The sequence below is a fragment of the Taudactylus pleione genome, unplaced genomic scaffold (assembly GCF_031769625.1).
Source record: "Taudactylus pleione unplaced genomic scaffold, aTauple2 ptg000685l, whole genome shotgun sequence".
Classification (NCBI taxonomy): domain Eukaryota; kingdom Metazoa; phylum Chordata; class Amphibia; order Anura; family Myobatrachidae; genus Taudactylus; species Taudactylus pleione.
The window spans coordinates 5,197,344-5,222,905 of NW_028285087.1; the positions used below are offsets into that span (position 1 = coordinate 5,197,344).

At 48.0% G+C, this 25,562-nt stretch overlaps 1 protein-coding gene across 2 annotated transcripts in view; it reads right to left on the reverse strand.

The window, feature by feature from the left end:
* Window positions 1–18,390: 18,390 nt before the first annotated feature.
* USP5 (ubiquitin specific peptidase 5) overlaps window positions 18,391–25,562 on the reverse strand; it is a 48,174-nt gene continuing 41,002 nt past the window's right edge. For both annotated transcript variants that reach the window (XM_088456060.1, XM_088456061.1), the window contains exons 16-20: window positions 24,738–24,881; window positions 22,345–22,490; window positions 21,940–22,096; window positions 19,198–19,282; window positions 18,391–18,898 (exon numbers count right to left, since the gene is read on the reverse strand). In XM_088456060.1, the coding sequence (XP_088312186.1) occupies window positions 18,805–18,898; window positions 19,198–19,282; window positions 21,940–22,096; window positions 22,345–22,490; window positions 24,738–24,881 (626 nt within the window). In that variant the 3' untranslated portion in view covers window positions 18,391–18,804. The remainder of the gene's footprint in view (window positions 18,899–19,197; window positions 19,283–21,939; window positions 22,097–22,344; window positions 22,491–24,737; window positions 24,882–25,562) is intronic.

A 25,562-nucleotide genomic window follows, 5' to 3' on the forward strand; every position in this document is an offset into this window, starting at 1 on the left:
AGACCCCAAAATGAATATATGGAAGAGACAGAAGTGAAGCATGGCCATACACTAGTACGACCAGCATAAGATGCGACTCAGCATACGATTTCCCTTGAACTCCCCGCCAGCTTCTGGCAGTCCCCGCTGCACGATTTGGTGCTTTTTTTTTACACACGATGTACATACGATCTCACATACGATCATTCGCCCCTATACGACGGGTCGTGATACAATTGATCGTGTGTTTCACTAAAAACATGCAATCATAATAGATTTAAATAGAGGAAAATGTCACTCAAATGACGCCGCTCACGGTCGGACGCACGATGCATTGAATGCGCAAATACACGGCACGATCTGCATACGATTACGACGGGTAATGTGGACTGCACGTCTGATCATAAGGTACAGGGCAGCACAGACGGTGTAATGGTTAGCATTACTGCCTCACAGCACTGAGGTCATGGTTTAGATTCCCACTATGGCCCCTAGATTGTAAGCTTCTAGGAGCAGAATCCTCCTCCCCATTGTAACACAGCCTTCTTCTCTAGCACTTCTATGACAGCCTTCACCTTCCCAGCTGTACTGTGTATGGAGAATTGTGTTGCTAATTGTTACTTGTGTTCTGTTTATAAGTTGGTTACTGTAATGTAATGTATTGTTCTGTGTACCCTTTACTGTATGTACGGCGCTGCTGACCACTTGTGGCGCCCTATAAATAAAATGTAATAATAACTGTGTGGAGTTTGTATATTCTCCCTGTGCGTGCGTGGGTTTCCCCCGGGTACTCCGGTTTCCTCCCACACTCCAAAAATATACTGCTAAGTTAATTGGCTCCCCACAAAATTGACCGTAGTGTGTCTGTGTGTGAGCATGTGGTAGGGAATATAGATTGTAAGCTCCACTGGGGCAGGGACTGACGTGAATGGCCAGATATTCTCTGTAAAGCGCTGCGGAATATGTGTGCACTAGATAAATAACTGGTAATAAATAAATAAGGTACGATATAAGAGCGGCAGAGGCGCACATCGGATCGGAGTCATACCTAAAAACTGCATGATTTGCACACAATGCATCGAAGAGGCGTCTAAATTTGTGCAATCGGCACAAAATCGCGCTGGTGTATGGCCAGCTTAAGATTGGTTGAATGGAGGGGTACAAAATGGCTGAGGGAAAAAGAGATGGAGCTATAAAGAATGGCTGGAGATAAATGAGATGGAGCTATACAGAATCTCTGGAGATAAAGGGGATGGAGCTATACAGAATCTCTGGAGATAAAGGGGATGGAGCTTGCTATAGTGAATAGCAGGGGTTAAATTAAAGTGACTGGAGCTATACAGAATCTCTGGATATAAAGGGGATGGAGCTATAGAGAATGGCTGGAGATAAAGGGGATTGAGCTATACAGAATGAAGACAAAGGGGGTGGAGTTAAAGAGAATTGCTGGCGATAAAGGGGCTGGAGTTATAAAGAATAGCTGGAGATAAAGGGGATGGAGCTATAATGAATGGCAGGGGTTAAAGTAAATGGAGCTATACAGAATCTCTGGATATAAAGGGTATGGAGTTATACAGAATTTCTGGAGATAAAGGGGGTGGAGTTATAGAGAACGGCTGGAGATAAAGGGGATGGAGTTATAGAGAATGGCTGGAGATAAAAGTGATGGAGCTATATAGAATGGCTGGAGATAAAGGGGATGGAGCTATACAGAATGGCTGGAGATAAAGGGGATGGAGTTATAGAGAATGGCTGGAGATAAAGGGGATGGAGTTATAGAGAATGACTGGAGATAAAAGTGATGGAGCTATACAGAATGGCTGGAGATAAAGGGGATGGAGCTATACAGAATGGCTGGAGATAAAGGGAATGGAGCAACAGTGAGTGGCAGAGGTTGAAGTGAATGGTGCTATACGGGATCTCTGGATATAAAGGTGATGGAGCTATAGCGAATGGCTGGATATAAAGGGGATGGAGTTATAGAGAATAGCAGGGGTTAAAGTAACTGGAGCTATACAGAATCTCTGGTAATAAAGAGGATGGAGTTATAGAGAATGGATGAAAATAAAGGGGATGGAGCTATAGAGAATGGCTGGAGATAAAGGAGATGGAGCTATAGAGAATGGCTGAAGATAACAGGGATGGAGCTATAGTGAATGGCAGAGATTAAAGTAAATAGAGCTTTACAGAATCTCTGGCGATAAAGGGGATGGAGTTATAAAGAATGTCTAGAGATAAACAGGATGGGGCTATAGAGAATGGCTGGAGATAAAGGAGATGGAGCTATAGAGAATGGCTGAATATAAAGGAGATGGAGCTATACAGAATAGATGAAGACAAAGGGGGAGGAGTTATAGAATGGTTGCAGAGAAAGCGAATGGAGCTATAGAGAATGGGTAGAAGAAAAGAAGATGTTTAGAGATTGGTGAAGAGGGGATGTAGTCTTTATACTGACAGTCAGGATGCCAATGCTTAGAATACCGGCGCCGGAATCCCGACACCTGTCAGAATCCCGGTGCCGGCATCCCGACAGTAATAGGGTTAGGGAGAGTGTCAGGTACTAGGGGGTTATGGTTAGTCACTAGGGGTGGGGGGATTAAGGTTAGGCATTGGGGGAAGGTTAGGTTTAGGGTGCAGGGACAAAGGGTTAGGGGTAGGGTTTAGGGTAAGCTTACTTACCTCTAGGCATCAGTATTGTAACCTAGTCAGAATGTCGGCATCAGGATTTTGACCGCCGGGATCCCGAGCGCTGGCATCCCTTACCCAACCCCTGGAGATAAGGTGATAGAACTATAGTGAATAGCTACAGTTAAATGGGGTTGGACTATGCACAAAGGCTGGAGATAAAGAGGGTTTGGCTATATAAAATGGGTGGAGATAAAGGGGGTAAGCTATATAGAATGGGTGGAGATATAGGGGATGGGCTATATAGAAAGGCTGGAGATAAAGGTGGTGTAGCTGCACAAACTGTCTGGTACTGGTCGCAATGGTAGGTGATGGACAGCAAGGAGCTGTAGAGAATGGCTGATGGGTAATGAAATAGAATTGCACAGTATAATTTGGGACAGATTGTATCTCTAGAGCAGGCCTGGCCACACTGTGACTCTCCAGCTGTTGTGAAACCAGCATACCCTCCCACCGATCAACTGGTAAAACATGCTGGTTTCACAATAGTTGGAGTGCCACAGGTTGGCTAGGCCTGCTCTAGAGTATAATTGAGCCGGCATGAATGTAGCTGTAGAAAATGGCAGTGATTGGAGCTGATTTTGGTTGGAGATAAAGGAGATGAAGGACATGGCTGGAGAGTAATGAAATGGCTTTGTACAGTACAATACAAGTCAGGTTGTAGTTATGGAGAATTAAATAAAACTCGAGGTAAAGTGTCTTCAGAGGGCTTACCTTCCAGGGAATCATGAAAAACATGTGCAGACTGGACCACTCCCTGCCCATTCTTCAACCCTCCAACCTTTCAGACTGATCGGGACAAAGCTGTACAGAGCCCGCAATTCAGAACTGTCCTGTCTAATCAGTGGTGGTATGACAGAGCAGCATTGACGGTCCATGGAGTGGTAAAACCCACTGAGGATGGGACCTGCAATCAATAATGTGCACAACATACTGTACGTGCACAGTGCAAGAACATTCTTGGGACGATATAACCTCCCAAATGTCCTGATTTAGGTGGGACATTCCTGATTCATCTGGACTGTTCTGACTCCCCATGCATATGGACTTTTGTCTTGACTTGGGGACACTTGGGAGGCATGATCCTTTAATTAGATTCCATGCGTACCAGTGGGAGGTGTATTTAGGGGAGGGGAAGGGGCTTCTGGTGGCAACTAGTGCTGTAAATGCTCCCCAGTGGATATAATATGCCCCCAATGTTACGTGTCCACACCCTTTTGTTGTGCACGCACCAAAGTAAGGAGGTGGCTCACGCACTCTGTCTTGACTTGTCTGATATATATAATATACCCATCTGGGACCGTGAGCAGAGCAAACACGCTATCATAGTCCCACACTAAATGACACTGCTGGTTGAGAACATACATATTCCAGCACAAGCTGTTATACTCTTACTTACACCAGTAAGTTGTAATATCTGAAGAAGCAGGCAACGACCCGCGAAACGCGTTATATTTATTGATGGAAACTGAAATTTGTATCGATTTGTGAAAAATATCCACTCGTAAACCCTCTTTTTTCATACTAAGTGACGTTTTTGAAGATATCAGCATATGTTGGATTAGTTTCTCTTTTCTTTATCACCACAGGATATTCAGCCCCACTGAAAAGATTTCCACACCACAGACACTGGAGCATTGACAGCAATTAAAATCCTACATTGAATAATATAATGGTTTAGTGACCCTGCGGCTAGGAGGTCATCTTTCATTTCATGAAAGATCTTTGAGCATCACATGTATGGGCAGATTTATTTGGTCTCTTTTATATCGGTTAACACTTTACCATTTTTTTTTTTATAACCACATTTTCCAAAACTTTACATTACGCCTGGTCTTCTACTGGTGCCACTCCGAGGTCTGAGGGAGGCGCAAGTGGAAGGGTTAACTCATCTTCCTCCCACCCTCACCCATAATGTTCTCATATCAGATCAAGCCCCTCACCCTGGGCAAAGACATATATTAGGAAAAAAGAAAGACGCCTCTCTAAGGGTCTCCAAACTAAGGTGATGAACATCTTGGAACTTCTCGATACAGAGGGCAGAAAAGTATGAGTGCTGGAAAATATGGGCATAACCTACTTTCAAGGGGCTGGTATTCCCTCCGTATGCAACCAATGTGAATAAGGCTTTCTGGGAGACCACCTTGGCCGGAAGACGTGCCCCCAATTCTCTGGAGCCAATAATTTCCCCTGGTTGTGAAACAAGTACCAGCAATACTGGTACAGAGGAAGGAATATAAAATACCCTTCACTATCGGTACTTAAAACTGCAAATAATATATAAAAAAAGATATACTTTTGTATCCACAATGATAGACGGTATTTTATCTCTGAAGCATGCCCAAAGATGCTGGGATAGATGGTATCAGAAACAGGGCGGCAAAGCCATGGGCGTTCCTGGGCGTTGGCCTGAAGTGAACACAATAAAAAAAAGTCTGTCTCAAGGGTGTGTTGCGTGCATGTCAGTGAAAGCGGCTGCACTCCCAGACGCTTAGCCGCAGCCACAGAGGCCATGTTTAGACTAAGAAACTGCACCGGCCATAGGGCTGGTGCAAGTGTTGGTGGTGCACCGATGGTGGCGTGTAAAGAATCACCGGCGGTGTTACAGCGCGCAGACAGGGAAAGTGGGCGCCTCAGTGCTTGGGCATTCAGGCACTGCCTACTGCACCAGGGGGAAGGATGATTCTAGCATTTGCATATTATCGCAGCCATGGCGCCAGATGCAAAAAACAGACGCAGCAGCGCCCACCTCTGAATGAAGCCCAATGGCTCTCTATATAGTCATCGTCAATATGATGACTGCATACCCACATCATTATTAGTTGCAGGTCAATTTGGAGGACAGAATATATCAAGTTTTTCAGTGCAGATCAGTAGCCCGATAACTTGGGACAAGACCAGCAAATATGTGGGATGCAGTTGAACTTGACCTGGTAGATGGACTGGGATTTCCAGGGACGCCCGGGTACCCTCTTTAACACTGTGTTCTTTACAGTGACGTGTGGCGAGGTCAATGGCTGGGGGGCACACATGTATAAAAACACAGTCTTTATTTCATAACTCTGGAGCATGACAGGGACGGGAGTATGACAGGCTCTGGCTCCCCTAACCGCATGTCCCTGGTTCTTTGTCTACTATTACATCTGCTAGACCATTATACCCGATGAGAGACCATTGCACCCTGTGTTATGTTTTACAATTGAATAAATAAAGTTTCACATTGTTGAAGGTTTTTCCATCTATTTTATGTGAATTTTGAAGTACCGGTGGGATCTATGAGGAGGTCTTCAGTTACCAATTGGGTTTAACCCTCTCTCCTGTAGAATGCCCATTTTTCTACTATTATATGTAGGCCACCGTATGCGGTAATAGACTAGCACCCCTCCCTTATTGGTTTAAAGCATGGAGTCTGGTATTGTTAATGCACACTAGTAATAGGCACAATTTTAGGTTAGTCCTACAAATTATATACTGTAGTGCAACTTTGTGTTGATTTTTGGGGCGTGGGTCCCCTGGATTGCTTTGGTTGGTCTTCTTCAGGGCATCGCATTATAAACATTTTTCCTGTTTTGCACATTTTAACACTTTTACTGTTTGTTTTTATTATATTTGTATTTTCACCTCACTATCCTATATATGCAGCAGCAGCTGCTCTTACCTATCTTACTTTGCTCTTCACCTTTCTCATGAGAGCGATGCCCTGGGGTGGCTCGGCTGAGCTGGTTTGGAGGTGTCCTGCGCTCTGGATTTGAACCCCTAGTATGTTAGGGACCTACCCTACAGAGGTTACCTGGATATGGTGGGTAGGCCCATAACTTTGGCCATAATTATGCTTAAAAACCTCTATTTATTGCATAATGTATTTATATATATAATCAGTAATTTGGAGTTGTGCATCTGTGATTTGTCGGTTTCTGTGCCTGTGTTTATATAGTGTTTGTTTTACTGCACTATGAGAAGTTTGTTTTTGTCTCTTTGAGGTATAACAGCTGGAAGGATCGAGTGAAACTTATACATTAAGGATACCGCAATGAAGGTTATGCAGTGTGGGACTGCATTATCTGCTTTAGCGCCTACAGGACTCATTGGTGATATTTTTGTTTAACGTCTGTTTTGGGTCTGTGTGGTGACTGCTACACTGAAGAGTTATATTGGCTGCTTTGAAGAGCACTGGTTTTATTCACAAATTTTTGTTATTCGTTATGTAAAATAAAAAAGTTACAGGAGTGAAGCAGCCTCTCCTACATCTTTTGGATGTGTCTGGAAAAATGTTACATAATGTAGACAGGACATACCAGCAGTACACAAGCTTGTAAACATTTTCTGTAACTTTGACACCGATAGGATTATTGTAGGTGGGCTCCCAGATTTCAGTTCATTCCTCCTGATCTAAGGGTTCGCCAATAATAGCTTCCCATGCAAGTTCATGTGGGTCCAGGTTTAGAAAGCTCTGCATACAAAGTCCAAGGATAGAGATTGATTCATACAAGGCGACATAGGTGAGAAGCGAAGGAGGTGTGACCAGTGCTGTGTGGGTGGGGCCAATGCAATGTGGGTGTGTACATCCCTTTACACTACCAGCCCCAATGTCTCCCTAAATATGTCAAAATAGAAGAAATGCATAACTTTGTGCTATCAAGATGATGGGCTTATTTTTATGTGAAGGCCTGAAGCTGTAGTCCCATCTGCCCCAATGTTAATCTTGCCTTGGATTCATATGTGAACAATTTGATAGAAAATGGTAAAAAAAAGGTGTTTGCAATATTCAGCAGCGGTGCGTGCTCCGCAGATTGGGGAAATGTGGCCAATTGGGTTAGATTGTTAAAATATCTACCACCGCCAGCCATGGAGCAAAGAATGATGGGTCAAGACCTGTGGTAAAGGCTGGGATGCCAAAACCGTGCCTTCATGGACCCTGCCTGGTTAGTGGATTTATACAAGGGCTAGCAATTACGATACGAATGAACTGGAGCATTCAAATCCAATGTGGGATCTCTTCCTGTCTTCAGAATAATTACCATCAAGGATAAATACATTGCGGAAGTGATGGCCAGCAAAAAAGGACACCTTCTAAGTAAGGAATTTAAAGTCCATAAAATCAAGTGCCTGAAATGGTGGTTTATGCAACATTAAAGGTACCAAGTTGAGAACTCACAAAACAACTGGCAGAACATGGGATCAATTGAATTGAATTGAAGAACCCTCTGAAGAAAAGACTGCTTTATGGAATATTTTACTGAAAGAAAATAGGGGGATGAAACCTGAACCTTAAGGTAGGCCAACTGCAGGCCATTGTCCACATCATCCTTCAAGAAAGATGTGGACAAACTAAATTAATTCCATTCACTTTAACAGATGTATATCTTCCACACGCTATGGTTGTTATTGGAAAAGACTGGTCTTCTTGCCTTGATCATTGTCTGAATGACCTGCTCAGAGAACCCCTTTAGCCTGAAGAATAAAACCTTAACAACTATGATGTTAAAAAGTCAACCAAGCTAAGTCTAGGTGGAAAAAAAAAAAAAAGGGCCACAAACCAGGTCTTTTTTGAGAGGCAACCTCCAAGGCGGTCTGCTACAATAGTTAGCATGTTGGCATAACATGATGTACTTGGTCAGTCCATTGCTATGAGAATGTCTTGAACACCCTCTATCTTATCCTTCTTGAGTACCTGAAGAAGCATTGGTACCAGGGAAAAAAGATATACCAGATGATAATGCCATGTAACCATGATGGTGTCCACATAAATCCAAAGAGGCCGGACCACAGTCAATGAGGCCACACCAGCCGAGAGGACTGGGGACTGAATGGCCTTACCAGAAGTTCCAGAATAATATGGAACCTAAAAACCACTTTAAGAAGAAACACAGGGCGAGAGCAACTCACACCCTGACATGATGCCCTCCAGAAGAGGGAGCCACATGAGAACACTCCCAATTCAGACACTCTCCTGGTTGATATAAACACCCTGAGAGAAAGAGAGAGCCTAAGCAATAGACCATGTAATGGCTATCACCACCAGCGGTTCCATTGACTGTCCCCGGAGGGAACAAAGAACCACTACTAACTCCCAAGGAGTCCCTAGGGAGGACAAATGGAGGCATAATCCAGAAAAACACTCCAAAGGATGAACTGGATACCAGAGTGGAGCAATTCCATATCTACAGTGTAGAGATCCGCACAGTCAGGAATGCCAGGTGGAAGGAATGCCAGAATATCCGGAAATCCTGGACACCGGAGGATCGTATCGACACCGGTGATCCTGCTAAGAGCAGGAGGCCGTCCAGGTACAGGAGCATTGGGATATACTGAACAGGAGAACTGTCAGAAAATCCAAAACGCTGGTAAACCCCTGTGGGGCTGAGGACAGTCCCAACAGGCAGAGCCCAAAAAATTGTAAGTGTTGCTGTGATACAGCAAACCTCAGTCCATGCTGAGGAAAGGTCTCTGTAAGTACCCGTAGGCACGCATCCTGTATATCCAGTGAACATAGTATGATGGAGCATAGGGATTGCCTCCTGAGCCCAGGTAGCTTTAGGAACTGGTTCAGGGAATTGAGACAGAGAATAGGCCAAAGAGGACCATTCAGCCACCCCACCAGAAAGAAAGCAGAACAACCAGTCCCTCGCTGAGAAAGTGGGGATGGCCTAATTAGCTCCGCTTATCGCAACAACTGTTTAACTTTCTGGATTTGTAAGGCTCTGTTCGGGTCTGAATAAGGGCCCGCGTACCATCACATGTAAAGAGGCCGCCTGAGCAAAGAGAGGGTGTACCCTCCTACCCACGTATCCGCGGCAACTTGACATTAGTACCGGGCGAACTGAGAAAATCGCTATCTCCCAGTTGTAGGCCTGTCCCGTCAGGCTGAAGATATATCCGTAGGTTCAGAAGCAGGATCGGCTGGCAGTCCAGGCCTGCTCGGTACTGGATATGTCGGCCCTTGTAGAGGCCGATAGTCTACGAAGAAACAGACCTTTAGGCTGACCCAGGGGACAAAAAGACTTAACAGACTCAGTCCGAGGCCTTGTAGTGGGCATAGCTGAAGGGGGTAAACTTGTCGTTAGTAATACTGCCAATGTAACTACAATCTTGTCAAAGGTCAGGACCAAACAAGATCCACCCTATAGATGGTATCTGCACCTCTGCATTCCCAGAGCGCAGCCATAGGGTATTACGGAGGATACAGTCGCAGCCGGAACTCTGAAAGTTAGGAGACTGGTATCCAATATAGGCATTTCCACCTATGACAACCGCATATATTACGTGAGCGACCAAATACATTTGAACCCCAGACGTGTTGGAGGGGAAAAACATTACAAATGCATCAGCTCAGTATGCAATAGTATTAACTAACCATGCTATAGCCATGGTAGGATGGGCAACAACCCCTGAAAGCGAGTATACTGATTTCAGGCAGAGTTACCACCTACGGATCCGAAGAATCCGACCACGCAGGTATGGGAGGCGTAGTAACGTCTGTAATCAGACGAGTAACACGCCCATCCACCCCAGGAGGGGCTCGTGATGACCCTCAGGGAATTTGGGACAGGAGGCCAAACACTGTTGTAATACCTCGTATCTGGCAACAGCCAGAGTCCCGCCATGCGATCCACCCGCTAGTCAGCAACAGGGAACCCGAAGGCACGTAAGACTGAGGGTGCATGATACAGGTGCAGGTCAACATTCACTCTAACCAGAATGGACCTGCTACCAGCCCTAAAGCAGGGATAATACCTGAAATAGGATTCCCCCCGTGTAAGAGCCCAAAACAGCATCCAGTTCACGGCAGAGCCAACTGGGAAGTAGCCACAGGGCGTATACCACGCCATATTGCGTTTTGTAGAAAAAAACGACATCCACCCAGGGTGGCAGTTGTGGTAATCCCTGCAAGGGGAATGACAGACCTTTGTGGTACCTGAAAGGAGCGATAGTCTGTGTCACATGATTGTAAGATACCCTGATATGAAAAGGGCAGTATGGTGAAGTAACCCCAAGTGAGGTACAACAAAGGGGCCCGCCCGGCGATCCGCAATCGAGAGGATCCCAAGACACACACCACCCAAGGGGGTCGTGTAACGGGCCCGGCACCAGATGGCGCCGCATACATATCCCTTTATGAGTCAAATCCTCTGCACTAACACCTGCAGCACATGACTTGCAGGATAGCAAAAATGGGTGCAGTATCGCGCTCTTGACCATGGCGGAAATATCAAGCAGCGCTATACTGGTCCTGACTGATGCTAAAATTAGCTGCAGGGACCCATTTTCCGCGTATGCAACACACAGTTCCACCTAAAAGAGATATGGTAAGAACTTACCTTTGTTATCTCTGTTTCTACGAAGTCCATAGGGTCCACAGGGTTGACCTTGGGGTATAGCTTGGATCTGGATCCACGGGCACCATACAGTTAAAGCTTTAGCTCCCAGGATGCACTTGGGTCCTCCTCTATACCCCGCCACCGACACCTCAGTTGGTAAGTAGCCTAGGCCGAAGGAGGAGACTAAACAGAGAGAAGGAAGACTGGAACACACAAGAAACCATACTCACAGAAATGGGAGACGGAAACACCGGTGACCAGTACCACAGCCCATTTGAAGCCAGGTGCGTCAGGGCGGGCGCCCTGTGGACCCTATGGACTTCGTAGAAACAGAGATAACAAAGGTAAGTTCTTACCATATCTCTTGTTTTCTACTTCAGGGTCCACAGGGTTGACCTTGGGGATGTCCCAAAGCAGTTCAACTAAGGGCGGGGACGCTCCTGAGCAGAAAGGAGAATCCTGCGCCCGAAGGATGCATCCTGAGGCAAAGGTGTCAAAACGCATAAAACCTCACAAATGTCTGAACTGAAGACCAAGTGGCTACCTTGCACAGCTGAACAGTGGAGGCACCACGTCTAGCAGCCCAAGAAGGGCCTACAGAATGAGTGGAATGAGCCTTAACCGAGGCTGGAACAGGCAAACGTTCCTGTATATAAGTCTCCCTAATAACAGAACAAAGCCAACGGGCTAAAGTTTGTTTGTTGGCAGGCCAACCCCTCTTATGGAAACCAAAGAGGATGAACAACGAATCCGACTTCCTAACAGAGGCCGTCCGTTCAACATAAATTCTGAGAGCCTGGACCACGTCCAGCGAAGCCTCGCCAGCCGTAAGACCCGGAGCCTGAAAAGCTGGAACCACAAGTTCCTGATTTATGTGGAACTAAGAAACCACTTTAGGCAAAAACTCAGGACGGGTGCGAAGCACAGCCCTGTCCTGATGAAAAATCAGGAAGGGGGGGCTACAGGAAAGTGCCCCCAACTCGGATACCCTCCTGGCCGAAGCAAGAGCCAGGAGAAACACAGTCTTAAGTGTTAACCACTTGAGGTCAACCGACTCAAGAGGCTCAAAAGGAGGACCCTGCAGGACCCGAAGAACCACCGCCAAGTCCCAACGGAGCCACTGGAGGCACAAAGGGAGGCTGGATCCTCAGCACACCTTGCAACAAGGTGTGAACGTCAGGCAGTGTGGCAATCCTTCGTTGGAACCACACTGACAGGGCCGATACATGAACTTTTAGGGAAGTAAGCCGTAAGCCCAGGTAAAGACCTGACTGCAGAAATGCCAAAATCCTAGAAACTCTGAACACCTGAGGGTCATAGCTTCTAGACTCGCACCACTGAAAGTAAGTGTGCCACACTCTGTGGTAAATCCGTGCAGAGGCAGGTTTACGTGCCCTAAGCATGGTACTGTTGACAGAGCTTGAAAAGCCCCGGGACCTTAAGACGGCTGTCTCAAGAGCCACGCCGTCAAAGACAGTCGACCCAGATCCGGGTAAAGGCAGGGACCCTGAGACAGCAGATCCCGACGTTGAGGCAGAAGGTACTGAGCGTCTACAGACAGGCCCCTGAGATCGGAGTACCAAGGACGTCTGGGCCACGCTGGAGCCACCAGCAGAAACGTGCCTCCGTCCCGTTTGATCTTTCTGAGTACCCGAGGGAGCAGGGAGATTGGAGGAAACAGATACGCTAGGTGAAACGACCATTTCACTGACAACGCATCCACTAGGCTTGCGCCTGCGTCCCTTGTCCTTGAGCCGTATATGGGCAACTTGTAATTGTGACAAGAGGCCATCAGGTCCAATTCCGGCAGTCCCCACTTGTCCACGAGAAGTTGAAACACCTCTGGGTGAAGCGACCATTCCCCGGGATGCACGTCGTGACGGCTGAGGAAGTCTGCCTCCCAATTGAGGACTCCCGGGATGAAGATTGCCGATATTGCTGGAAGGTGGCAATCCGCCCAAGTCAGGATTTGGGACACTTCCGACATCGCAGCTCGACTGGGAGTTCCTCCCTGGTGATTTATGTATGCCACCGTGGTGGCGTTGTCTGATTGCACCTGAACTGCTCTTCCGAGAAGAACGGTGCCTGACGCCAGAAGAGCACGGTACACTGCCCGTAGCTCTAGAATGTTTATGGGAAGGACCGGCGCACTTCCGGGGACAATACCAGCATCTGGGATCGGAACTGGCGGGACAACCCGTTCCATTCCACAAGAATCTGCCCCTGCAGGGGTCTGGAATGGAACTGGGCGAACTCCACCATGTCGAATGCCGACACCATGGACCCCAGGACTCTCATTGACGAATGTATTGACACCCTGCCACTGCTCAGGCAACCATGTATCCTCAGCTGTAGGGAGGATATCTTTCCAGAGTCAAGAAAATCCTTTGTTGACTGGAGTCCAGAAGTGCTCCCAGATGGACCATCCGTTGAGATGGGATCAGAGACGACTTCTTCCAATTTATTAACCACCCGTGTGCTTGAAGACAAGCAATTGTCAGGTGGAGATGATGAAGAAGCACCTCCGGGGAGCTCGCCAGCAGCAGCAGATCGTCCTGGTACGGCAGCAGCCGTACACCCTGACCCCGAAGGTGGACAGCCATGACTGCCATCACCTTGGTGAAAACCCTCGGAGCCGTGGAAAGACAGAAAGGCAACGCCCGAAATTGGTCGTGATGGTTTAGGATAGCAAACCTCAGGTACCGCTGATGTGCCGGTGCTACGGGCACATGGAGATAGGCGTCCTGGATATCGAGGGAGACCATGAAGTCCCCTGGTTCCATCGCCAGGATGATGGACCGCAATGTTTCCATCCTGAACTTGGGAACTCTGAGGTACTTGTTCAGAGACCTTAAATTCAGAATAGGGCGATGAGACCCATTGGGTTTCTGCACCAGAAACAGAGATGGGAAGCTTTGGACTCATCCAGCGAAGGACTCGTGCAGAAAATTGGTGGGGCGGCCTGCACCGAAACGACAGGGTGTACCCCTGAGAGACTACTTCTCGAACCCAAGCATCCGTGGTGGTACTGACCCAACACTAGGCGAATCTGAGAAGTCGGCCTCCCACTCTGGGGTCCCCCAGGGAGAGGCCCGTCCCGTCAGGCAGCAGGTTCATCCTCCTGTTTGAAAGAGGGGCGCCGAGCATTCAATGCCTGCTTCTTGGGTTTGGATGAGGCTTTGGTCGCTGAATGTCTCGGGAAGGACTGGCCCTTGGCCTTACCCTGAACCCGAAAGGACCGAAAGGCAGTGCTCCTCACCCTAGCCGGCGCAGAAGCCGAAGGGAGGAAAGCCGACTTGGACTTAGCCAAGGTATCCACTATTTTGTCCAAATCCGGACCAAATAGCAATTCTCCATTAAAGGGGAGAGCCTCCAGACCCTTTTTAGAGTCCGCATCAGCCCTCCAGGACAGCAGCCACAAGGATCTCCGAGCAGACACAGCCGCAGCCGAAACTCTAGAGGTTAACATGCTTGCGTCCAATGACGCTTCCCCAATATAGGAAGCGGCATCCCTCATTTGTGCCACTAATGCTCTCTGAACATGCGGAACATAGTCCGTAAGAGAATCCTCCAAGGCATTGGCTCAGTTCTCAATGGCTTTAGCCACCCAGGAAATGGCCATGGCCGGGCGCGCCACCGCTCCGGAGAGCGAGTAAATGGACTTCAAACAAATCTCCACTTTCCTGTCCGTTGGATCCTTTAAAGAGGAAATAGACGGCAATGGTAGCGTAGCGGTTTTAACCAAGCGAGTGACATTTGAATCCACCGCCGGTGGAGTCTCCAATTTCCTGCAATGATCCTCAGGAAAGGGATAATGAGAAGCCAACCTTTTCTGCGGTTGGAATCTCTTGCTGGGTAATTGCCAGGCCGCCGCCATATGATTCGCCAACTGATCGGACAGAGGGAACACATTAGAAGTAACCTTTGCTTTCTTGAAGTCAGGAAACTTCGACTTAGGGACCGGTGCCTCCTCTTCTATATTGAGAATAGCCCACACCGCCCTAACTAATGCTGGAACATTAATGGAGGACCTAGGCTCAACCTCCTGTCCCACAGCATCCAAATCAGAATCCTCATGGACCTCTCCATCATCTGAAGAGGGATACGATTCTGATACCTGCGCAGTGAGTAAACTCACAACAGGCCGCTTAGTCGCCTTCTGTGGCACATCACCCTGCAACAATGACTTAAAAGCCGAGGATGAAGGCGCCAAACTCTGTACCGAGTTGGAGAGAACATCCACCCAAGGCGGAGGAGCCGACTGAGGGAAGCCCTGAAAAGGCACCACAGACTGTTGTGATACAGGGGGAGGCTGGACATACACAGACAGCCCCGAATACTGTCTCACAGTCTGGGCCCCGGAGGGAGACCGCAATACCTGCGTAATATCCGGGGAATGGGAGATAGAGTGCTGGGACAATGCCCCAGAAGGGGTCACTGTAGGGATCGACATCTGCAATAGATGTCAGCACTTGTGAAAACATCGCCCAAGGGGGGTCCTGCTACATAGGGGGTATAGAAGGGCCTGGTGCCAGCTGGCACTGCCCGCAAAGACCATCCTGAGATAAATCCCCCTCATTAACACCAGCAGAACAGCGTCTGCAGGAAAGCAACACAGGAGCCCCGGAGTGCTCAGTCTCCTCATCAGACATGATACAGTAATTATGCAATAAATACTTATCAGCAGAGGACATACGGTGTTAACACCCCCGCACTCACCAGCATGCAACACAAACAGGCCCAAAAATATGGTACTGTGTAGCACACAACAGTATGTGACTGACCTCACAAATACATGATTTATAAAAGTGAGGTTAATAGAAAAACGCCCCTCCCCCACACACCTTCGGGCTGTAGGAGAAGCAAAGGGATAGATATAAGCTGACAGTAATTAGAAAATAAGTACAGGCAGCAGCACTAGCAAAGTCACATACAATGCAGGAAGATTGTACTTACTGCACCAATCGCTACCATCAACCACCCAGATTTAGTGTCTGGGGGGAGTTATAGCGCTGTGTACACTGTCCTTTTGGTAGGGGAGAGGTACACAGGGGGACCTGACCATGCACCTGCCTGGGAGCCTGCGTTATAGCCTTCTAAAGATGGCCGCCGGAGAGCTCTGAGGAGGAGTGGCCAGCAGAGGAGCAGCTCAGCGACGCCAGTACACATGAGAAAAGGCGCGCTGAGCTGAGGGGAGGAGCCGCTAAACCAGGGAAGGCTGCCTCCCCTGGCTAGTATTTAACCCCAGGGATGCCGGTTCCCCTCCAGAACTTATACCCTGGTGGTCCAGCGGAGCGCGGGGTATGCCTGCATGAGGGGGAGCCCGCCGCCGCTACTAGCGCCGCCGGTCTGTCACCAGAGACCGGCGGCAACTGACTGCGTTTATCCCCGCGAGCGGTGCTAAGAGCGCTGCTCGCGGCTTACCTGTTCCCCGTAGAATCCGGCAGCAGTCAGAGGGAGGTCCCGGAGCCATGCTAGAACTAACTCCGGGGTCCCGCTGCGATCCCCAGAGCAGTACTGGCGTCGCAGAGCCAGCGGGGTGTTGGAGCGGCAGCGTGGACGTCCATAAGGACAGTCCTATGCTGCCGCATTAAGTGTAAAACAAGAGAGAAAAAATAAAAAAACTTTTCTTCTGTAAAAATAAAGCTATGGGGCTGCTCCTGCAGCCCCACTGCACAGTGCAACTGACTTCGGCCGGCACCAAACTGAAACTGAGGTGCCTGTGGCTCGGGGGCGGGGTATAGAGGAGGACCCAAGTGCATCCTGGGAGCTAAAGCTTTAACTGTATGGTGCCCGTGGATCCAGATCCAAGCTATACCCCAAGGTCAACCCTGTGGACCCCCTATGGACCCTGAAGTAGAAATATGGCAATGTGCAGCACGCAACAGTATGTGACAAACCTCACAAATATGAACGAGTATATACATGTGAGGTCTCAGAACCACCCCAAGCACAGCTGTATTAGGGCAGATAAAGAAAAGGGATAGATATATACTGACAGGTGAGAATAAAGAACAGTCAGCACTAGCATAAGCCACATACCATGCAGACATATATATATATATATATATATATATATATACACATACATAAACATGTCATATAATATACTGCACTATGTCACTGCATTCAACTTACCCAGATTCAGTGTCTGGGAAGGCTACAGCGCTGTATACACTGACCTGATGGTGAGGTACGCAGGGGGACTGGGCTCACTGCCATCTCCGGAGATTTCTGCTGCACCACAGAGAAATGGCCGCTGGAGACCTCAGAAGAAGCGTGGCCCATGGAGGAAGCAGCTCAGCGACGCCAGACTATGGTTACTGAAAGGCGCGCTGAGCTGAGGAGCCGCTACAATAGGGAAGGCTTCCTCCCCTGGCCGGCTATTAACCCCCGGGACGCCGGCTCCCAGCGCCGATCGCTAAGTCCCTGGTGGTCTAGTGGACACACAGGGTATGGGGGGCCCGCCGCCACTGCCGGCGCCTCCGGTCTGTCCCCAGAGACCGGACGCACAGGACTGCATATTAAATGCGCGGATCACCGCAAGCGGTGATCCGCGACCTTACCTGCTCCCCGTGGATCCGGCAGCAGTCCTGGGCGCCCGCAGAGTCCGGCTAGTACAGACTCTGGGGTCCCGCTGAGATCCTCATATCTGTACTGGCATCTCAGCGCCGGTGGGCTGACGGAGCGGCAGCTTAGACGTCCTATGGACGTTCTGCGCTGCCGCTCTAAAAGTCCAAAGTAAAAACTCTGTTCTTAGAAAAAAATAAAGCTTAGAGGCTGCTAATCAGCCCCCACTGCACTAAACGGTGACCCAACTCCGGCCGGGCACCAACTTAAACTGAGGTGCCTCTGGCTTGGGGGTGGGGTTATAGGGAGAGTGGACCCAAGTGCATCCTGGGAGCTAAAAGCTTTAACTGCGTGGTGCCCGGATTTGGTTCCCAACCTATACCCCAAGGTCAACCCTGTGGACCCCCTATGGACTCTGAAGTAGAAATACTATTCTTACATATTTTTTTTCAGACACTATACCAGCAGCCCCCCCTTTTTATTTATTTCTTTATTTTCATCTTGCTCTGTCTTCACTGCAATTTTTTCTAATCAGTTACTCGCAATATATTCCTATATCGTACATGTTCTTTACTTCTGTTAACGATACTGTTCTGAATATTACTACAATTATATGCTCAACTCTTTAATGATTGTTTATTCTCATCTGGATGTTCGTGACATTCTCTCTTGCACCTCAAATTATAAATAAAACTTTTTAAAAAATAAAAAAGTCTGCAAGGGGAATCTCCAAGTCAGTAAAACGTACAATCCTGGGGGTCGTTCAGCTTTAAAGAGACCGCTGCGTATAAAACACTTTGTACACTTTTTTTTTTTTTTCAATAAATAGCCTGAAATATAGGGGGGAAAAATCTTTATTCACACAGGGTCAGTTCTGGGATTACATAAATCAGCCAACGACAGTCAGAGCATTCTCCGTACCCAGCTCAGGTCACGCAGATACACCTAAGTGTCAGAACTCCACCGCTAGTGCCGTGCCAAGTCCAGCCCCCAATGCAGCAGCAGAGTGACTGACTCCGTGTCAGAGCCATCCTCTGCTGTAAGTGCTGGGGGGAGTGCAGTGATGGGATTGGAGGTTCGGGACGATCCAAAACTCTCTTGAAGAGGATGAGAACGTCTTGCTGAAATTACCCACGAATAAAGCTGCCCCCCAAGCCTTGAGGAAATGAACGAGAGACCCTCCATCCCATTACTCCTCGTAAAGGAGTGACATCCAGGGGCATAAAACAGGTACTAGAGGGGGAAGGGGAGATTAGCTCTGCACACGCTGGTAAAAGTAAATATAACCAAGGTCTTTTGGAGGCTTCTCGGATGCGCAGACCTTCTGGTCATTGTAGATCACCCACCTGGAGGAGACAAAGTGAGGACTAGGATCAACAAAGAGTGGAAGAGGCAATGGGACAAAAAAAGGAAGAAAGCCCATAAGGCAGCAGGAGAGACAATGACGTTCTACGGATGGCTGAAGGAACAGAGAGAAGGCAGAAAACAAGGCAGGAACGTCAGGTGCACAACAGAGATCAGGAGGTGAGGCGTTTGGACAGTGACAGATAGAGAGAAGAGTAACATGAAGGCAAAGCACAGCGTCATGACAATACATAGATGGAGTAGACAATACTTAGCAGACGGACACTGTAGAACATCTCACCGGCCATCCTTCTTTATATGACACACGTAGTGACCACACATGGTGGAGGTCCCCATGTGACTGATGAAGGCAAACAGTTCATATCCTGTGAGGGAGAAGAGATATTGATCATTCTAATATTCATACTACAGATGAGTCCTCATACATCTCACCTCCTTGCGCGTTAAACAGCCCTTCTAGTCGCGCCATGCCGTGGGCATTACTCGGTAGCGCAGAGCGTCTTTTATGTGACTTTTTACCTTCCAATGCCTCTTGTTTGCACAGCGATGTGAATAGATAGCACAAACAGCTTCTGCTGAGTAAAATGATACGCGGCACGCCTATGAGCGAGTGCGGGTGTATCTGCGTGCGGAACGCTACGCGTCAGCGGCTGTAACGTGCAGATACAACCGAATAAGACGCATTTGAAGGTAAAAAGTCGCACAAAAGACGCTCGGCGCTAGAGTCACGGAGCTCCCGCGTTATGTGTGGCGCGACTTGTAGCGCACGTAGGATAGATGTATGTGGATACATCTGTATATAGCTGTTACACCTTATATCAGATTACTGTGTTATACCTGAGGGTATGTAGGACGTTAGGTACTCCTTACCATCTCTAACATTCATACATTTTACTGCAGTGGTTCCCAAACTCGGCCCTTAAGGCACCACAACAGTCCATGTTTTAAGGATACAGAGACTAGATTATCATGGCGCAAATATCACTATAATCCTAATACACAATTGTGAAAATGGCTGCTGCACACCTCTTCAGAGTGTTACCAATACTCTCAAATAAACAGAAGAAAGTAATAGATGGCACAGCACACAAAGCTTATATATGTATATTTAATATCAAAATTTAAAATGACAGCACTTCAGAGAGTCCTGCTAATAATAGCCTGAGCCAGCTGTCAGCAGTATCACCAGTCCTCGGTACCTATAGGACTGTGCGTGGCCTTGCTAATAATAGCCTGAGCCAGCTGTCAGCAGTATCACCGGTCCCCCGTACCTATAGGACTGTGCGCGGCCTTGCTAATAATAGCCTGAGCCAGCTGTCAGCAGTATCACCGGTCCCCCGTACCTATAGGACTGTGCGCGGCCTTGCTAATAATAGCCTGAACCAGCTGTCAGCAGTATCACCGGTCCCCCGTACCTATAGGACTGTGCGCGGCCTTGCTAATAATAGCCTGACCCAGCTGTCAGCAGTATCACCGGTCCCCGGTACCTATAGGACTGTGCGCGGCCTTGTTAATAATAGCCTGAACCAGCTGTCAGCAGTATCACCGGTCCCCCGTACCTATAGGACTGTATGCGGCCTTGCTAATAATAGCCTGCGCCAGCTGTCAGCAGTATCACCAGTCCCCGGTACCTAAAGGACTGTGCGCGGCCTTGCTAATAACAGCCTGAGCCAGCTGTCTGCAGTATCACCGGTCCCCCGTACCTATAGGACTGTGCGCGGCCTTGCTAATAATAGCCTGAGCCAGCTGTCAGCATTATCACCGGTCCCCCGTACCTATAGGACTGTGCGCGGCCTTGCTAATAACAGCCTGAGCCAGCTGTCAGCAGTATCACCGGTCCCCCGTACCTATAGGACTGTGCGCGGCCTTGCTAATAACAGCCTGAGCCAGCTGTCAGCAGTATCACCGGTCCCCCGTACCTATAGGACTGTGCGCGGCCTTGGCAGCGACCCTGCGATTCATGTGACCACCCTGTAATGATTGGCTGTTATCTGGTGCTGTGTTTATTATCATTCAGCTACAGTCACTGACATCCTGAAGCACTGCCCTGTCATAACATTATTTATCACATGTTCCCATCGAGTTTTCCTGCACAGCTGCGGATTCACCTGATCACAGACAGGAGCAGCGTTCCGACTGCGCGGACACGGAGGTGTCTCAGCGACAAGTATAGCCCATACTTATACCTGGGACAGAGTAACATGTATTAGCAGGACTCCCTGAAGGGCGGTAATTACTATTACCTTGTTCTGCACGGTGGCTGAGATTCAGTCTATTTATTAGACATAATACTTTAGTGTTTAGTGGTGTATCATTACATACAATATATATGCAATTTGCACCTCGTATATAAATGTCTTGCACACATTCCCGGTAGTGTTTTTTCGATTTTATGTAATTGTACTTTTGATATTAAAATATACAAATATATGACTTTAATAAATAAGATCATTTACATTTATTGGTTATTTCGCTTTTGTGTTCCGCGCCACATATCTTTCTTTCTTCCGGTTTTAAGGATATCCATGGCTCAGCACAGATCGTTAAATCAAAATGACCGAGCTCCTAATTACAGTAAGCAACCTGTGCTCAACCATGAAAATCCTTAAAACCTGGACAGTTAGGGTGCCTTGAGGGCATAGGTCTTGCATCCGAACCACTAATATGTACGTGGTGGTCGTGATCATAGTCCGACAATGGAGATTTTTGTGGTCCTCTCATATTTTGACAGACTCCTATACAAGACCCTAGTTTTGTCCCCAGTATTTTAAGTATATACCATGGTAAACGTCCTTCCAACCAATCTCAGCTGGACGGAACTGCCAGGCTCGTTCCTGTTGTTTCCGACAATGAAAACAGTGCCATCTCTACATAATATTTACTTCTATATGTTTAGAGGTTTCACACTGACTTTTCATATTGGACCTATTTAATCTATTCTCATGTATAACCTGGCACCATTACTGAGAGCGCTGTACGGTCGGGACGTTCGATATCACACAACGATGACACAAACACTCACGGCCATTTCCATCCTTTACGCGAGGACCAGCAGCCGGAATGCTCTCGGACACAGACTCCGCAGCGGACCGTCCCTCTGAGAGGTCCATGGCAGCCTCGGCATCCAGGTCGTCAATATGAGAGAAGATCCAATCCACAGCTCGCTCCAGACTGTTGTTCTAAGGGATCAGAGATACTTTAGCTGGGCACGTAGAGAGTGGAAGAGAAGTGGGACAGGAGGATACACGACACAGACAGGAAAATGATGGCTCTGGAGAGGTCACAGTGGGCAGGGACCAGAGGACAAGAAAATGGGAAAAGTAGAGTATAAATATCTGGACAGAAGAATTCAGGGATAGTTGGAGCCCGGGGAACAGGGAGAACCAGAGATGGGGAGAACATATTCCGGCATTGGCAGAGTACTCACAGTGGAACGCAGCGCTCTCACGGCTTGCTCTTGGGAGAAGCCCATGGATATGATGGTTGCTATGTGCTCCTCTGAAGGGGGGTCCCCTCCTGTTGGGACTGAAGATGGAGCACTGACCCCAGATATAACCAAAGGATGAGCAAAGTCTGGAAGGAGAGAGAGAACTGAGTGATTGCTGGAAATTAATGTCAATGCTTTGTTTCTCGTGCTATACAATTAGTCTTATAGGTTTTGTATACGAGTGTCTCACATCTCCAACCTCACAATATGTGACTGTGGTGACCCCTATACTGACCGCTGACCGTGACTGTGGTGGGAGGATAGTCCTCACATCTCAGACCTATACACTGACTCTATCCACGGGTGACTGTGGTGGGAGGGTAGTCCTCACATCTCATAGACCTAAACACTGACTGTATCCACGTGTGACTATGGTGGGAGGATAGTCCTCACATCTCATAGACCTATACACTGACAGTATCCACGTGTGACTGTGGTGGGAGGATAGTCCTCACATCTCATAGACCTAAACACTGACTGTATCCACGTGTGACTATGGTGGGAGGATAGTCCTCACATCTCATAGACCTATACACTGACAGTATCCACGTGTGACTGTGGTGGGAGGATAGTCCTCACATCTCATAGACCTATACACTGACAGTATCCACGTGAGACTGTGGTAGGAGGATTGTCCTCACATCTCACAGACCTATACACTGACAGTATCCACGTGAGACTGTGTTGGGAGGATAGTCCCCACATCTCATAGACCCATACACTGACAGTATCCACGTGAGACTGTGTTGGGAGGATAGTCCCCACATCTCATAGACCTATACACTGACAGTATCCACGTGTGACTGTGGTGGGAGGATAGTCCTCACATCTCATAGGCCTATACACTGACAGTGTCCACATGTACCTGTGGTGGGAGGATAGTCCTCACATCTCACAGACCTATATACTGACTGTATTCATGTGTGACTGTGGTGGGAGGATAGTCCTCACATCTCATAGACCTATACACTGACAGTATCCACGTGAGACTGTGGTGGGAGGATTGTCCTCACATCTCACAGACCTATACACTGACAGTATCCACATGAGACTGTGTTGGGAGGATAGTCCCCACATCTCATAGACCCATACACTGACAGTATCCACGTGAGACTGTGTTGGGAGGATAGTCCCCACATCTCATAGACCTATACACTGACAGTATCCACGTGTGACTGTGGTGGGAGGATAGTCCTCACATCTCATAGGCCCATACACTGACAGTGTCCACGTGTACCTGTGGTGGGAGGATAGTCCTCACATCTCACAGACCTATATACTGACTGTATTCATGTGTGACTGTGGTGGGAGGATAGTCCTCACATCTCATAGACCTATACACTGACAGTATCCACGTGAGACTGTGGTGGGAGGATTGTCCTCACATCTCACAGACCTATACACTGACAGTATCCACGTGAGACTGTGTTGGGAGGATAGTCCCCACATCTCATAGACCTATACACTGACAGTATCCACGTGAGACTGTGTTGGGAGGATAGTCCCCACATCTCATAGACCTATACACTGACAGTATCCACGTGTGACTGTGGTGGGAGGATAGTCCTCACATCTCATAGGCCTATACACTGACAGTGTCCACATGTACCTGTGGTGGGAGGATAGTCCTCACATCTCACAGACCTATATACTGACTGTATTCATGTGTGACTGTGGTGGGAGGATAGTCCTCACATCTCATAGACCTATACACTGACAGTATCCACGTGAGACTGTCGTGGGAGGATTGTCCTCACATCTCACAGACCTATACACTGACAGTATCCATGTGAGACTGTGTTGGGAGGATAGTCCCCACATCTCATAGACCCATACACTGACAGTATCCACGTGAGACTGTGTTGGGAGGATAGTCCCCACATCTCATAGCACCATACTGACTGTATCCACGTGTGACTGTGGTGGGAGGATAGTCCTCACATCTACATCTCAATGTCCTATACTATCAATAAGTGACTGTGGAGGGAGGATAGTCCTCACATCTACATCTCAATGTCCTATACTATCAATAAGTGACTGTGGAGGGAGGATAGTCCTCACATCTACATCTCAATGTCCTATACTGATTATCAATGAGTGACTGTGGAAGGAGGATAGTCCTCACATCTACATCTCAATGCCCTATACTGATTATCAATGAGTGACTGTGGTGGGAGGATAGTCCTCACATCTACATCTCAATGTCCTATACTATCAATGAGTGACTGTGGAAGGAGGATAGTCCTCACAACTCCTAGCTCAATATGGAATGTATGTGTGGGGCTGTTAGGAATGACAACGGTTTTGTTCTACAGTACATGCTGGCATATTACCTGGGTCATCCATGTGTGACATCACCCACGTCATTGCAGCTTCTGCTCCACTATTGCCTGTGTAATAAACAGCTTTACGACACGCTTCCGCCGGGAATCCCATCTCCACCAGCTGTGTGACCACGGACTCATCCAGCATGGGAGCTGTGACAACAAGGACGGTTTGGGGTTGACCAAAAGTAGAGAAAGAAATATTGGATGTGGCACTCTATGTTCAGGGAGAGGTGGGGTTCAAGAGACACCCGAGGGGACAGCAGAGAGAGAATGTATGGCTTCAGAGATCCCGGGACAAGGGAGCCCACAGGCAGACCCCCCTCCCCACACAAGCCGGTCATGCAGAGATTTACACATCACACATTAACACGCATGCACTGAGCTACATTACTGTAGTGACAACCAGCGCACATATTATTGCTCAGGGTGTTGTGGAGTTGAGCCATCAAAAGCTACATGCAGGATGGTTAAGTATTACAGTTAAGGAGATGGACGATGCCAGCAGAAGAGGGCGCGATGCTCCCTCTGTGACACCTTAAGGGGGGTATCCACTAGACGATTAAGTTGAACGATTACGATAAAATCGTTCGATAATCATTTGAAAATTTGATCTTTTAGACATCTATCATCGTGCAAACATGCTGGTCAACCTGACGATATCGTCAGGTTTAGCATGTTTGCAGATGATTGATTGTGCCTGCGCTGAACCACATATCGTTCAGTGTGGGCACCCTGCAGTGTAGTGAACGACTGAACGATAACGATATCGTTCAGTCTTTTCACTGTCGGGTAGTGGATACCTGCCGTTAGAGTGTCTGCAACATAATATCT